The following is a 15,126-nucleotide window of genomic DNA, read 5'->3' on the forward strand; positions in this document are numbered from 1 at the left end:
CAGACTGACTGACCTTCATTTCTTAAAGTAATGATGGCCACTCGTTTTTCTTTACTTAGAATTTGTATTATGGCAGGAAAAAAAGCAGCTAACAGTCTATTCAGTAGGACTATCAGCTGTGTATCCACCAGACTTCTGCACAACACAACTGATGGTCCCAAACCCATTTATAAGGCAAGAAATCCCACTTATTAAACCTGACAGGGCACACCTGTGAAGTGAAAATCATTCCCAGTGACTACCTCTTGCAGCTCATCAAGAGAATGCCAAGAGTGTGCAAAGCAGTCATCAAAGCAAAAGGTGGCTACTTTGAAGAACCTAGAATATTAGACAATTTCAGTTGTTTCACACTTTTTTGTTAAGTATATAATTCCACATGTGTTAATTCATAGTTTTGATGCCTTCAGTGTGAATGTACAATTTTCATAGTCATGAAAATACAGAAAAATCTTTAAATGAGAAGGTGTGTCCAAACTTTTGGTCTGTAGTGTATCTCTTTAGATTTTAAATACACCTATACTGTGTGTATATATCTATTCTATTGTACCCTTTCAGTGTGATTTTACTGTACACTGCACCTGAATTGTCGGCCTTTCAAAGGACACTGTTGCGTATTTCTCGCAAGTCACACTGATGGCCCGTGTGGTGCGAGTTTTTCTTGCACAAATAGACTTTCATTGGCGAGTCTCGGCTGATATACGGTGCAAATCACAGCATACTGCAATTTCACTCGCACATATAATATGGCCGTGAAAAAAAAAAAAAAGTGATGGGAGATTAACATTGGTTCGAGTGCTATGCGATTTTTTTTCTCACATAGCACTCGTCCGTATTCCTCTCTAGTGTGACTCCGGCCTTAAAGGGAAAATCATTAAAAATTAATATTTTTTAAAATTTGTAAAATTTCTGATTTTTTACATAATAAAGCAAAACATATCAACTCAAGTTTACCATTATCATAAAGTCTAATTTTTTTTTTTCGTGTTATATTAATCTCAAAATCAATGGGATGTTGAAGCATTCCAGAGTTATTACTATATAAAGTGACATTGGTCAGATTTTAAAAAATTGGCCCCGCCACAAAGGGGCTAAGAGCTTGTACATGTGAACATTGTTTCAAAGGTGGCTTACCTGTCTCAGGCAGGTTTCACACCAGCGTTCGGCAGCCTTCTTCCTCCGTTAAGCCCCGCCCACTGCTGCGCCTCTTCCTTCAGCTCCGCCTAAGTCTGCATGCGTCCCCCATCTAACATTGGGTACGCAGGCATGCCTCATTTTGAAGATGCGCTGAACTGCGTCGAACGCAACATGTTGCATTTTATTGCAGTCGGCGCAGCGTTAAAACAACGCATGCGGAGGCATCCGCTTGGCCTGCGTACCCAATATTAAAGATAGGGTATGCAGACGTAGGCGGAACTGAATGAAGAGTTGTGGCAGTGAGCAGGGCTTAGGCTACTTTCACACTAGTCAGTCGGTACGGGCCGTTGCAAACCGTCGGCCCGACGGACAGTGTGTTTTATGTAGAACAACGTGGGCACCGGAGGCAGTTTTACAACGCATCCGTGGCCCATTGTGAGTTCCGGGGAGGAGGGGGCGGAGTTTCGGCCACGCATGCGCGGTCGAAAATGGCGGACTCGACGCACAAAAAAACGTTACATGGAACTTTTTTTGTGCCGACGGTCCGCCAAAACACGACGCATCCGTCGCACGATGGATGCGACGTGTGGCAATCCGTCCCAATGTGTTGCTAATGAAAGTCTGTGGAGAAAAAACGCATCATGCAGGCAACTTTGCAGGATGCGTTTTTTCTCCAAAACGACGCATTGAGACGTACAGCAAGCGTCGTTAGTGTGAAAGTAGCCTTAACGGAGGAGGAAGGCTGCCATCCGCAGCCCTGCCGAACGCTGGTGTGAAACCAGCCTAAGGCTGTTATTATAGCACCTTACATGTGTTACACAGATACATCATGGGCTTGTCCTGCCCTGCGCATGAAATGAAAGGCGAAAATACAATGTGGAGACTTCATCAGAGCAATGTTTTATTTACATTCAGAACTGGTTTAAGAGGAACAAATGACCATTTCCCACAGAAATCTCAGACTTTTACTTATAGAAATACTGGATAAATATCACGTTAACATTAGATATAGAAACATTTCTAATTTTATAAAACTGCATTTTTTTGCATTGAATAACTTTATGCCTTTGCTTGTTTCATTTTATGCATTTCTACAGTATTTTAAAACTGTAATATGCTGTTGGTGCCTGCGGGCTGGACTGTCGGTTTGGTATGTGGCTCTGTTCCCCCCAGGCCTGCCTCCGATGTCTGAGGTTTCGGTGTCCCAGACCAGAGATCATAATACCGGCCTTGAATTGTGAAGGACACGGCAGCCGACCCTGAGAAACATCCAAGGTGGGAACGCCCCATCATGTCGAAGAGAGTCTGCTAGATCCAGGCCTAGCAGACCAGTGCTGGTGGGTTCATGGATGCCAGGAGGGAGTTGGCCTAAAGGAAGGTCTCGTCTTTTCCTGGCGGGTCGGAGAGTTGTCCCGTCGGTTTTTTGGACAGAACATTTCCAAAACAACCAAAATTGAACAGCAGATCTCTTGGGAGGCAGACTTTTGTCCTCTGTTGCAGAAGCGAAGTACTCTTAAACTGATAGGTGCAGAGTAGGACACACTAGAAAGTTGACGTGTATGATTGTTCAGGGCACTGGTGGTGTGGACCGGCCACCAGAGAAGGCCTAGACCGAAGCCTGGATATTTTAAGAGCAGGGTCACAGGAGCCTCTGGAAAACATGGAGGCTTCTTGAATAGGAAGGTTTCCCCAGGAGACGTCCATATTGCTCAGGGGCAAAGTAGGACATACTTGTCCTGTCCGTTCCATTTATTTATTTATTTATTTATTTTTTTAAAGTAGCCCCCTCACTGCCTGGTAGGATAGTCTTAGTTACTCACCGGTTAACGGTGTTTTTCGGAGTCCATGACAGCACTACGGAGAGAGGGGATCCGCCCTTCAGGAACAGGAAACCTACAGATACATAAGGGAGGCACCTCTCCCACGCATCAGTTGGTTTACAGAGCACAAGAGGACCACCAAGGTTAATAGCATACATAATAAACAATGATACCATAACTAACTATTCACTACCCGTGAATTATATAAATAAAGGAAGAGGTGTACACCCAGAACTTAAGAAGACGGGAGGGTATGTACAGGTGCTGTCATGGACTCCGAAAAACACCGTTAACCGGTGAGTAACTAAGACTTTATCGGTCGTCCATGACAGCACTACGGAGAGAATTACAGAGAGTAACTAACTAGGGAGGGACTACAGCTTGCAGCACCCTTACACCAAAAGAAAGGTCAGAAGAGGCACCCAAGTTCAATCTATAATGGTTATAGAATGTGTGTGGGGAAGACCAAGTAGCAGCCTTACAAATTTGGTCGATCGACACCTCCAATCTTTCCGCCCACGAAGCCGCCATAGCTCTAGTGGAATGCGCTTTCAGACCTTCAGGCGCCGGCTTGCCCTTTGAGATGTATGCCAGCGAGATAGCCTCCCTGATCCATCTAGCTAAAGTAGGTTTTGATGCCCTGTGACCCTTCCTACTACCCTGATAGGACACGAATAGGGCATTATCTATCTTCCAGGGATCGGTTACTGCCAGATATTCCAGGATACATCTTTTTACATCTAAAGTGTGTAGCTTCCTTTCCTTATAGTTAGTAGGATTGGGGAGGAAAGATGGAAGAACTATTTCCTGTGTTCTGTGGAACCTGGACACTACTTTAGGAAGATATGCTGGATCAGGGGATAGTATCACTCTATCATCCCTAAACTGCATGTAAGGGGGAACCCTGGATAATGCTTGGATGTCGCCTATCCTACGCGCCGATGTTAGGGCCACTAGGAAGGCTACTTTAAGGGATACATTTTTAATAGAGGCTGATGCAATTGGCTCAAATGGGGCCTCTGTCATGGCCGAGAGGACTAGGTTCAGGTCCCATGGCATGACCCTATTCTTCACCATTGGCCTAGACCGTTTTGTCGCTCTGATGAATCTGCTGACCCAGTGATTCTCAGCAATGTTGCAGCCAAAGAGGGCCCCTAAGGCTGATACCTGCACTTTAAGTGTATTTGGGGATAACCCCATATCCAACCCCTTCTGTAAGAATTCTAAAATCTGGTCTATTGGTATTGACTGACCAGCTATTACCCCCGAGTTTTGAAGGAACTTCTTCCAGATCCTAACATAAATCTTTGTGGTGATTATTTTTCTGCTCTTCAGCAGAGTGTTAATGAGGCCCGGAGAGAACCCCCTATCCTTTAACAGCGCCCGCTCAAAATCCACGCCGTCAGATGAAGGCCAACCGCCCGAGGATGGTAGACTGGGCCCTGGGATAGGAGATCCGGGATGTCTGGCAAGACCCATGGGTCGGATATCGACATAGCCCTCAGGCATGGAAACCACGTCCTTCTGGGCCAGAAGGGGGCAATTATTATTACTGTGGCTTTGTCCTTCCTGATTTTCCTCACCACCAGAGGAAGTAGAGACAGGGGAGGAAAGGCGTAGGCTAGCCTGAAGTTCCAGTCTATGAGGAGGGCGTCTACTGACAGAGGATTTTCTCTGGGGTTGAGAGAGCAGAATTGTGCCACTTTCCTGTTTTCTTTTGTGGCAAACAGGTCTACCTCTGGTTGACCCCATCTTTCCACGATGAGGTTGAAGATGGAGTCGTTCAGGGACCACTCTCCCTGCCTCAATGTGTTGCGGCTTAAGAAATCCGCCGTAGTGTTTTCTGCCCCTCTTATGTGAAGAGCCGTCAATGAGAGAAGATGTTGCTCTGCTAGATGGAATAGACGATCTGCTACGCACATTAGGGATTTGGAACGAGTTCCGCCTTGGTGATTTATGTACGCCACGGCGACCCGATTGTCCGAGAATACCCGCACGTGGTGGCCCTGTAGATAGACAAGGAGTGATTTAACTGCCTGTTCCACAGCCGTTAACTCCTTTAGGTTGGAAGACATTTCTATCTGATCCCGATCCCAAAGCCCCTGGACCAACGTATCCCCCATGTGAGCCCCCCACCCAGAAGGGCTAGCGTCCGAGGTGACTATACGAGTTACATTATATTCCCAGGGGACCCCTGTGGACAGGTTCTCTTGGTCTAGCCACCATCCGAGGGACATAATAGCGTCTTGGGATAGGGTCATCAGGCTCTCCAGACATCCCCCCAACCTTTTTTGTTGTAACAGCACCTCGCCCTGAAGTATCCTCGTATGATCCTGGGCCCATCGGACCGCTGGAATACAGGACGAGAGAGAGCCCAACAGAGACATGGCTCTTCTAAGGGACATGGTGGGGTTTTTAGAGGCATTCAGCACCTGAAGGTGCAGGCGATCAATTTTCTCAAGAGGCAAACGGCATTCCTGAACCTGGGAATCCAGGGTCAGGCCTAAAAATCGCTGCACCGTCATGGGCTGTAAGCGTGATTTTTTAACATTTAGCATCCACCCCAGACGCTCCAGAGCAGACATCACTTTATGTAACTGTTCCAGACAGTGATCCGCCGTTTTACCTACGATAAGGAGATCGTCCAGGTAGGGGATTATTAGAATATTGGACTCATGCAGGTGTGCCATAACTTCCGCCATAACTTTGGTAAACACTCGAGGGGCGACCGATATACCAAAGGGGAGGGCCCTGTACTGGAAGTGTCTGATTACCCCATCCAACCTTACCGCCACCCTCAGGTATCGTTGGTGACCTGCATAAATAGGGATATGGTAATAGGCGTCCTTCAAATCCAATACTACCATAAAGCAGTTTTTAAACAGTAGCTTTATTGCGGTGTTAATAGTTTCCATCTTAAATGATTGGACGGTCAGGAAATTATTAAGAGCCCTAAGGTTAATAATTGTTCTGAAGAAGCCATCAGGTTTACTTATTAGGAATAGAGGAGAGTAGAATCCTCTACCCTGTTCTCCTTCCGGAACCTCTGACAGGACATTCTTATTGAGCAGGTCGTGAACTTCTGCTTCCAGGGCCGCCTGTTCTGCTGGAGAGGACCTGAGTGGGGTAACTCTCAAGAAGTTCTGAGGGATGGAAGAGAACTCTAGCCGCAGACCCGTAGCTATTAACCCCAAAATCCAATCACTACTGGAGATTTTGGACCAGGCCGGGTAGAAGGCAGATAGTCTACCTCCCACCGGGGCGACTAGTCATTGGGGTGGTTTTTTGACCTCACGGGATGGCTCCTGACGTCCTCCACCTCCAAACATAAATCCAGTACCTTTCTTCTTTTTCTCATCCCATCTGCTCTGGTCTCTGGCTGGTCTCCTCCGAAAGAATCTCTTCCCTGCGAAGGGACGCCTGTAAGAGGTAGTTGGTAGATTGGGAAACTTTTTCTTCTCGTCTCCAGCTTTCTCCAGCAGTTCGTCTAGGACTGGACCAAACAGGTATTCCCCTTCGCATGGGATAGAGCACAGACGGGATCTGGATTGAAGGTCACCCGGCCAACATTTCAGCCATTGGGCCCTGCGTGCTGCGTTTGATAGTCCGGCCGCCCTAGCCGCCATTCTTGCCGAATCCACAGATGCGTCCGTGAGAAAGGCAGCGGCATTCTGAATTGTTGGCAGGAATTTCAACATAGAGTCTCTGGAACCTGATAATCTCCCTAAGGTTTGACGTGAAATCAGGAGACTCTTCCGCCACCTATGGGAGCGGAGAAAAAGGCTATGTAATTTATCTGGCGCTACCGCTATCAGAGTCCTCATCAATTTATTTCCTACCGTCTGCCGTACACACGACTGACAAAGTCTCTTAGGGTAGGCGTCTGGCAAAGGGCAAGCGCATAGCGCGCACTCCTTGTTTTTTGTTTTACCAGCGCTTTTTTTCCCCTACGGAAATAAACATAGGAAAAGACTGCATCAGGGTACATTCACGAAGATCTCTTACCCAGGCAGTAGCGGTAGGTACCGGATTACTGGGGGGTCGGTCCAGATCCTTCTGTTTAGATCTGCGACTGGTCTGGTTACTGCGTCCGCGGGTCTTCAGCTGGGGGTTCGCATGGGACTTCTCCGAGGATCTGTCCTGCTCCTGCTCCAGCAGACTGACGGCAGCTTCCGGCTCATCCATAGCTGCAGATGGGCTCACAAGCAGTGCTGCAGCATTCTGTTTGGCTATAAATAGTCCTTCCCCCGGATCCGGAATCAGTGCAGGTGTGTGGCCAAATCCACCCCCCCGACTTGCAGGTCACTGCTCCACCCCCCCCCCCCTGCACCCAAACGCTCCCCCCCCCCGCATGCAGGACAGCGGCGTTTTTAGAAAAAAACCGGCCGGCGTTTGACTTCCGGTTTTGGCCCCGCCCCCTGCGCGTCACTTCCGGTTTCGGGCAGAACGCTCAGGAACGTGCCCGGAAGCCGGGGAACGGTGCCGCCGGACCACCCAGCCGCCCCCCCGCTACGCCACCGCCGCTTCCGCGGCCGCAGCCCAGCGGTGAGCGCAGCAGAGGCCGGCGTCCGACCCCCAGCTCCGGTCCAGAATCGAAAGGAGCACACAGGACGCCGCGCCGCACCGACGGGGATCAGAGTGGGGAAGACCGAGGCCCAGGGGGGTGAGTGGACCCCGGGGGGGACATACTCACCTGCTGACCACTGGGGATGGACCTCCTCCGGACGTCGCTCCACACTGCACCGCTCACTGTCGTGGAGCCCTACCCGGACCCACCGTGGCGCTTCCAGGGACCCGCACTGCCCGAGGTAGGAGACCCCCTCGCTACCTGGGTCGGACAGCTGGCCTGGGTATTGATAGGAGAAACGAAGTCGTATCTGCAGGGAATCTTGTCCTCCAGGAACAGGAAACCAACTGATGCGTGTGAGAGGTGCCGCCCTTATGTATCTGTAGGTTTCCTGTTCCTGAAGGGCGGATCCCCTCTCTCCGTAGTGCTGTCATGGACGACCGATAAATATGTGTCCTGAAGATCACACATCATTCTTCACAGACCGATGATGAAGATGGGCATGGAATAACCTGGACGCAGACCTTTCGGCGGCTGGCGCATAACGGATTCGTCTTCCCTCCCTACTCTATCTGGCTCTGGGGGGGCCAGAGGGTAGGGGGATTCGTGGCATGGACCGTCCTCTGGGGAACCACAAACACTCTTGATGTGTTAGGGCCTTGCCTCGTAGACCACAGATGATACGGTAGTGACAATTCTAGGTGGGAGATTAGAGTGACAATTCCACTGTCGCCCTCAAAAGCCGTATCTGGAAAAAAAAAAGAAAAAGGAAAATCGTTAATAAAAAAAAACCCCAAAACCTAAGTCAGAAACTGGGCTGAGTGGTCCAGACCCATGTCTGCCTCCTACTGACATTAAGCTAAAAAGGATTAGCTTCGTGCCAGTTGGTGGTGTGGCCTCCTCTACAGGGAAATACCAAAATTTTTTTTTTGCATAGCATAAACTCATATTTTTTTTTGTGTACCCCAATGAAGCATTAGCCCCCCCCCCCACATCAACCAGATGGCCACACAGCATAACCTCGCTCCCCCAGTCAGAAACATCCACCTCACATTAACCAGCGGACCCCACAGGGTAAATCCAAAGCCCACCAGACATTCCCTCCCCTCAAGAGTAAATCCAAATATGACGCCCCCTGCCCCAACCATAAATCCCATCAGACAACCCCCCAATCGAATGCCACCCCAGCTAAAACTCTCATCGGACGTCCAACCCCCACAAACCCCCATCGGACGTCCAACCCCCACAAACCCCCATCGGACGTACAACCCCCACCGGATGCGGAACCCCCCACCCAGCAGAAACCCCAAGATGCAGACCCCCCACCCCGCACAAACCCCCATCAGACATGGACCCCCCCCACCCAGCACAAACCCCCATCGGACGTGGACCCCCCCCCACACCCAGCACACACCCCCTTCGGACTTCCAACCCCCACAAACCCCCATCGGATGTCCAACACCCATCGGACGTGGACCCCCCACCCAGCACACACCCCCTTCGATGTCCACCCCACACCCAGCTTAAACCCTCTTCAGCCCCCCCAAACCCAACCCATAAGCAGGTCGCCCCCCAATAAAAGGGATCCCCCAGTAAGCAGCAGGTCGTCCCCAAATCCCACCACGGGATCCCCCCAATAGCCAGCAGCAGGTCGCCTCCCCACATTCCACGTCAAGCAGGTCGCCTCCCCACATTCCACGACAAGCAGGTCGCCTCCCCACATTCCACGACAAGCAGGTCGCCTCCCCACAGTCAACGACAAGCAGGTCGCCTCCCCACAGTCAACGACAAGCAGGTCGCCTCCCCACAGTCAACGACAAGCAGGTCGCCTCCCCACATTCAACGACAAGCAGGTCGCCTCCCCACATTCAACGACAAGCAGGTCGCCTCCCCACATTCAACGACAAGCAGGTCGCCTCCCCACATTCAACGACAAGCGGGTCGCCTCCCCACATTCAACGACAAGCAGGTCGCCTCCCCACATTCAACGACAAGCAGGTCGCCTCCCCACATTCAACGACAAGCAGGTCGCCTCCCCACATTCAACGACAAGCAGGTCGCCTCCCCACATTCAACGACAAGCAGGTCGCCTCCCCACAAGCAGGTCGCCCTCAAATCTCACCACAGGGGTCCCCCAAATAGCCTGCAGCAGGTCACTCCTCACATGCAGGTTGCCTCCCCACATCCCACCACAAGCAGGTTACCCCCACATCCCACCACAGGGGTCCCCCAATAGCTTGCAGCAGGTCTCCCCCCACATCCACCACAAGGGTCCCCCCCAATAGACAGCAGGTCACGCCCTCCCAAAACCCGACCACAAGCATGTCGCCCTCAAACCCCACCACCAGGGTCTCCCCAATAGCCAGCAGCAGGTCGCCCCACTAAAAGGGGTCCACCCCGTAAGCAGCAAGTCACCTCCAAACCCCACCACAGGGGTCCCCCTCAATAGCCAGCAGGTCACCCCCAAACCCCACCACAGGGGCCCATCAATAGCCATCAGCAGGTCACCCCTCCACAAGCAGGTCGCCCCCACTAAAAGGGGTCCCGCAACAAGCCCGCAACAAGCAAGTCGCCTCCCCAAACCCAACCATAAGCAGGTCACCCTCACTAAAAGGGGTCACCCGCACGCAGGTCGCCCCCAAATCACACAACAGGGTCCCACCATAGGGGTCACCCCAATAGCCAGCAGCAGGCCTCCCACTCCAAACAAGTCACCCCATAAGCAGCAGGTCACCCCTAAATCCCACCGCAGGGGTCCCCCCAATTGCCAGCAGCAGGTCCCCCCCCCACAAGCAGGTTACCCCCACTAAAATGGGTCACCCTCAATAGCATGCAGCAGGTCGCCCCCCCACAAGCAGGTCAGGGGTCCCCCAATAGCCTGCAGCCCCCCTCACACAAGCAGGTCGCCTACCACAGAAGTCCACCACAACAGCCAGCAGCAGTCCCCCCCACAATATCCCACAATAGCCAGCAGCAGCAGGTCCCCCCAAAAGCCCACCACAGGGGTCCCCCACAATAGCCAGCAGCAGCGGAGCCCCCCAAAATCCCACCACGGGTCCCCCACAATAGCCAGCAGCAGCGGAGCCTCCCAAAATCCCACCACAGGGGTCCCCCACAATAGCCAGCAGCAGCGGAGCCCCCCAAAATCCCACCACAGGGGTCCCCCACAATAGCCAGCAGCAGCGGAGCCCCCCAAAATCCCACCGCAGGGGTCCCCCACAATAGCCAGCAGCAGCGGAGCCTCCCAAAATCCCACCACGGGTCACTCCACAGACAAGTAGGTCGACCACCACAGGGCCTCCCCCCAATAGCGAATAGCGATCGGCAAGTAGCATTTTTCACCCTGAAACCACCAACCTCCATGGCGTCCACAAGCTGTCATGCTGCTTTCCTTTGCCGCCTTGGAGAACACGCCCCCTCCCGATAGGACACGCCCCCGGAAATGACGTCACACCTGGAAGGCGCCCATACACTCTAGCATTTACCATATCTGTGGAGTACGGCTCTGCAGGTGGAGGTATGTGGAGATTCCCCATTACTGAGCGCAGCCGGGGACATTAACCCCTTCTGCACGGAGGAGACTCTTTTGGGGTTGTTGTTGCCCCTTTATAAGAACCATAACGTTGTTGTTCTGTTTCCTGTAATAGATACATACGAGCCAACTATGGAGGACAGGAAGTGAGGAGCGGAGTGTTCTCCTAGTACAGGGCCCCTTTCTTGGCCCCACACAGTGTAATGCCCCCATTATGCCCTGTAAGCAGGGTTCTGCCCCACACCCAGCTGCCTCGGGCACTTTACCAGGAGCTGGTACCTCACATTCTTCCCCGCACCCCTTTCCTTTGCTGGCGCCAAATCTGTTCTGCCTTTGGGGCTCCGGCCTTTATAATATCAGTAACTGCGCCATCAAGGCCTCCTGACCAGGTGCACCCTCTAGACTCTTCCCTCCGGAAACCCTCCCTCTTCCCATTGGTGTCACATGGTCCCGTCTGGACGGCAGATAGCAGTCTGTACAAATGCAGAACAGCCCTGAGGAGGCTTTTTTATGACTCTCCTTTTTACACCCCTTATGTAATATATATGATGCCGCTCACACAGTAACGTCCCCCCAGTACCATCATCCCACCACACACCGTATAATCTCATAGTACCGCCATACCCCCCCACACAGTAGCCACTAAAGGCTAAGTATACAGTTGTGAGCTGATATTAATAGCCTGGAAAGCTCCATGGGTATCACCCCCTTCCTAGGCTATAAACAAACTTCTGTGTGTGAATCAGAGCTGAGATCTAACGTGATAGAAGATTACAGTGCGGGGAAGACGGGAAACCTTCATATAGACGGCCGGTGGTGATGGAGTCAGTGACCGACTCTGGCCACATATGTCTCTAGAGCCGTAGTAGAAGATGAAGATGTCGTCCTCATCATGAAGTAGTTATTTCTCATGTCACGTGTAATTAATATCTCCTGCAGTATTGCTAATGCCGATTCCAGGGTCGGTAAATGAGACGAGAATTAGCGTTATGGAAGATGAGTCTATGAGAAACGTATTCAGCTGCCGACTCCGAGGAGGAAACTGCTTGTTGTCTGTGGCCTAAATATATAGGTTTTATTAGTAGATGTAAAGAAGGAAACTAAATACTGTAAAATAATAAATCTCCTCATATGTTTCCCTCATTATCTCCAGTAATTGTATTATTACACAGGATTCTTATGATGTTACATCGGTTCATCTTCTCATTCAGGTCTCTACAATATCGGATCCTCTCAGTGAAGATCTTCTACAACAGAAAATTTCCTGATTTACCCATCACAGATGGATATGGACAGAGACAAGATGGCGGAGAGGATATTACACCTCACCCTAGAGATCCTCTTCCGGCTTACTGGAGAGGTGAGAGATTCTGATGACGTCACATTACATCATTCTTATCTATGGGAATAACAGATGGACAGAACTGGAGAGGTGAGGACTCTGGAAATGTCTGTAGTGAGATTTATTAATGTGTCTCTCCATTACCAGGATTACATAGTGGTGAAGAAGACCTCTAGTGATCGCTGTCAGGATCCTGTGTCTGAGGGATGGGGAAGACCCCTGAGCCCAATCACGGGGCCTCCACCTCACCCCCTGATCCATGAGGACATCAATGACCAGAAGATCCTAGAACTCACCTACAAGATGATTGAGCTGCTGACTGGAGAGGTGACAGTGCTGGGAATGCTGGGACATTATACAGTAACACTATGAAGGGATCGGGGGATGACGGTATCATTGTATGTGTCAGGTTCCTATAAGGTGTCAGGATGTCGCTGTCTATTTCTCCATGGAGGAGTGGGAGTATTTAGAAGGACACAGAGATCTGTACAAGAACATCATAATGGAGGTTCCCCAGCCCCTCACATCTCCAGGTAATAGACAGGACTAAATACACACGGCCTATAATTATTTGTATGTAAAGAATGAATTCACTCCCTGTATGTGTTTCCTCCAGATCTATCCAGTAAGAGGACAACACCAGAGAGATGTCCCCGTCCTCTTCTTCCACAGGACTGTAACCAAGAAGATCCCAATGCTCCTCAGGATCATCAGGTAGATGGAGAGAAGGTGTCAGGAGATCTCTCCTATGATGTGTAGACGCCGGTGAAGGTCTTGTGCTCGGTCTTGTTTTATCCACCAATATTATATGTTTTATACTTGTGTAATGAGAACGGTGGAGATGGCAGGATTAGAGCTGATCATAGATGTGACTTCTCATCTGTCTGTGACTTTTACAATATTTGTTTCAGGGTGAAGATCTGACCCATATTAATACTACAGAGACATATATGAGGGGTGATGAGCGGTGTAAAGAGGAGATTCCTACATATGGCCACCCAGGTGAGTAGTAACTAGGGTTGAGCGAAACTGGTCGTTCATTTTCAAAAGTCGCCGACTTTTGGCAAAGTCGGGTTTCATGAAACCCGATCCGACCCCTGTGCGGGGTCGGCCATGCGGTACGCGACTTTCGCGCCAAAGTCGCGTTTCAATGACGTGAAAAGCGCCATTTCTCAGCCAATGAAGGTGAACGCAGAGTGTGGGCAGCGTAATGACATAGGTCCTGGTCCCCACCATCTTAGAGAAGGGCATTGCAGTGATTGGCTTGCTGTCTGCGGCGTCACAGGGGCTATAAAGGGGCGTTCCCGCCGACCGCCATCTCACTGCTGCTGATCTGAGCTTAGGGAGAGTTTGCTGCCGCTTCGTCAGAAGCAGGGATAGCGTTAGGCAGGGTCCATTAACCACCAAACCGCTTGTGCTGTAGCGATTTCCACTGTCCAACACCACCTTCGGTGTGCAGGGACAGTGGAAGCTACATTTTTTTTTTTTTCTCTCAGCGCTGTAGCTCATTGGGCTGCCCTAGAAGGCTCCCTTATAGCTGTATTGCTGTGTGTACGCCACTGTGCAAACCAACTGCTTTTTTCAAAGCACATATCCTCTTGTTCCTTCGTTTCTGCACAGCTATCTTTTTTGTTTGTCCACACTTTTTATTTAATTTGTGCATCAGTCCACTCCTATTGCTGCCTGCCATACCTGGCTGAGATTACTGCAGGGAGATAGTAATTGTAGGACAGTCCCTGTTTTTTTTTTTTTTTGTGGGAGATTAAGATTGGCATTTCTGCTAGAGTGCCATCCCTGTGTGTGCCATCTCTCACTCAGTGGGCCATAGAAAGCCTTTTTTTTTATTATTATTATTTGGTTTCTAAATTGTCCCTGAAAAAAACATTTTATCTTATTTGGTTGGTATTAAAGTCTCCATGAAAAAAAATAAAAAAACAGTGGGAGATTAATATTGCCCTTTCTGCTTGTGTGCCAGTCTTGACTCCTGGGTGTGCCATCTCTCTCTCTCAAATTGTGGGCCATAGAAAGCCTATTTATTTTTTTGCTTGATTTGGGATCTAAAATCTACCTGAAAAAAAATCACTACATCAATCAGTGAGAGAAAAATATTGGCCTCAGTCAGGACTTGTGTGCCACTCCTGACTCCTGTGTGTGCCATCTCTCACTCAGTGGGCCATAGAAAGCCTATTAATTTTTTTGCTTGATTTGGGTTCTAAAATCTACCTGAAAAAAAATCACTACATCAATCAGTGGGAGAAAAATATTGGCCTCAGTCAGGGCTTGTGTGCCACTCCTGACTCCTGTGTGTGCCATCTCTCACTCAGTGGGCCATAGAAAGCCTTTTTTTTTTTTTTTTTATTATTATTATTATTTGGTTTCTAAATTGGCCCTGAAAAAAACATTTTATCTTATTTGGTTTCTAAAGTCTCCCTGAGGAAAAAAAAAAAAAAAAATAGGTGGGAGATTAATATTGACATTTGTGCTTGAGTGACAGTCCTGCGTGTGTGGCATCTCTGTGATTTGGTGCCACAGAAAACAGAGTGTGTAACATTGTGCCTGATTTTCCTTGTGGTCTCACCAACCTGTTAAGGGATATTGAAATCATACTGAAGTTATAGCTCACCGTGTAAGTTGTTTGACAGCAACAAATAAAGTTACTTTGGTTAAGTTTTTAAAACAATGAGGAAGTCTGGTGCAAGAGGTCGTGGCCGTGGGCGTTCATTGTCAGCTG

General features: G+C 49.8%; 1 protein-coding gene across 2 annotated transcripts in view; it reads left to right on the plus strand.

The window, feature by feature from the left end:
• Window positions 1-15,126, plus strand: part of LOC143766830 (uncharacterized) — an 85,277-nt gene that overhangs the window by 38,099 nt on the left and 32,052 nt on the right. For both annotated transcript variants that reach the window (XM_077254812.1, XM_077254811.1), the window contains exons 2-6: window positions 12,265-12,413; window positions 12,543-12,722; window positions 12,805-12,928; window positions 13,012-13,109; window positions 13,307-13,397. In XM_077254812.1, coding sequence (XP_077110927.1) covers window positions 12,336-12,413; window positions 12,543-12,722; window positions 12,805-12,928; window positions 13,012-13,109; window positions 13,307-13,397 — 571 coding nt within the window. In that variant the 5' untranslated portion in view covers window positions 12,265-12,335. The remainder of the gene's footprint in view (window positions 1-12,264; window positions 12,414-12,542; window positions 12,723-12,804; window positions 12,929-13,011; window positions 13,110-13,306; window positions 13,398-15,126) is intronic.

The sequence above is a fragment of the Ranitomeya variabilis genome, chromosome 4 (genome assembly GCF_051348905.1).
Source record: "Ranitomeya variabilis isolate aRanVar5 chromosome 4, aRanVar5.hap1, whole genome shotgun sequence".
Taxonomy (NCBI): Eukaryota; Metazoa; Chordata; class Amphibia; order Anura; family Dendrobatidae; genus Ranitomeya; species Ranitomeya variabilis.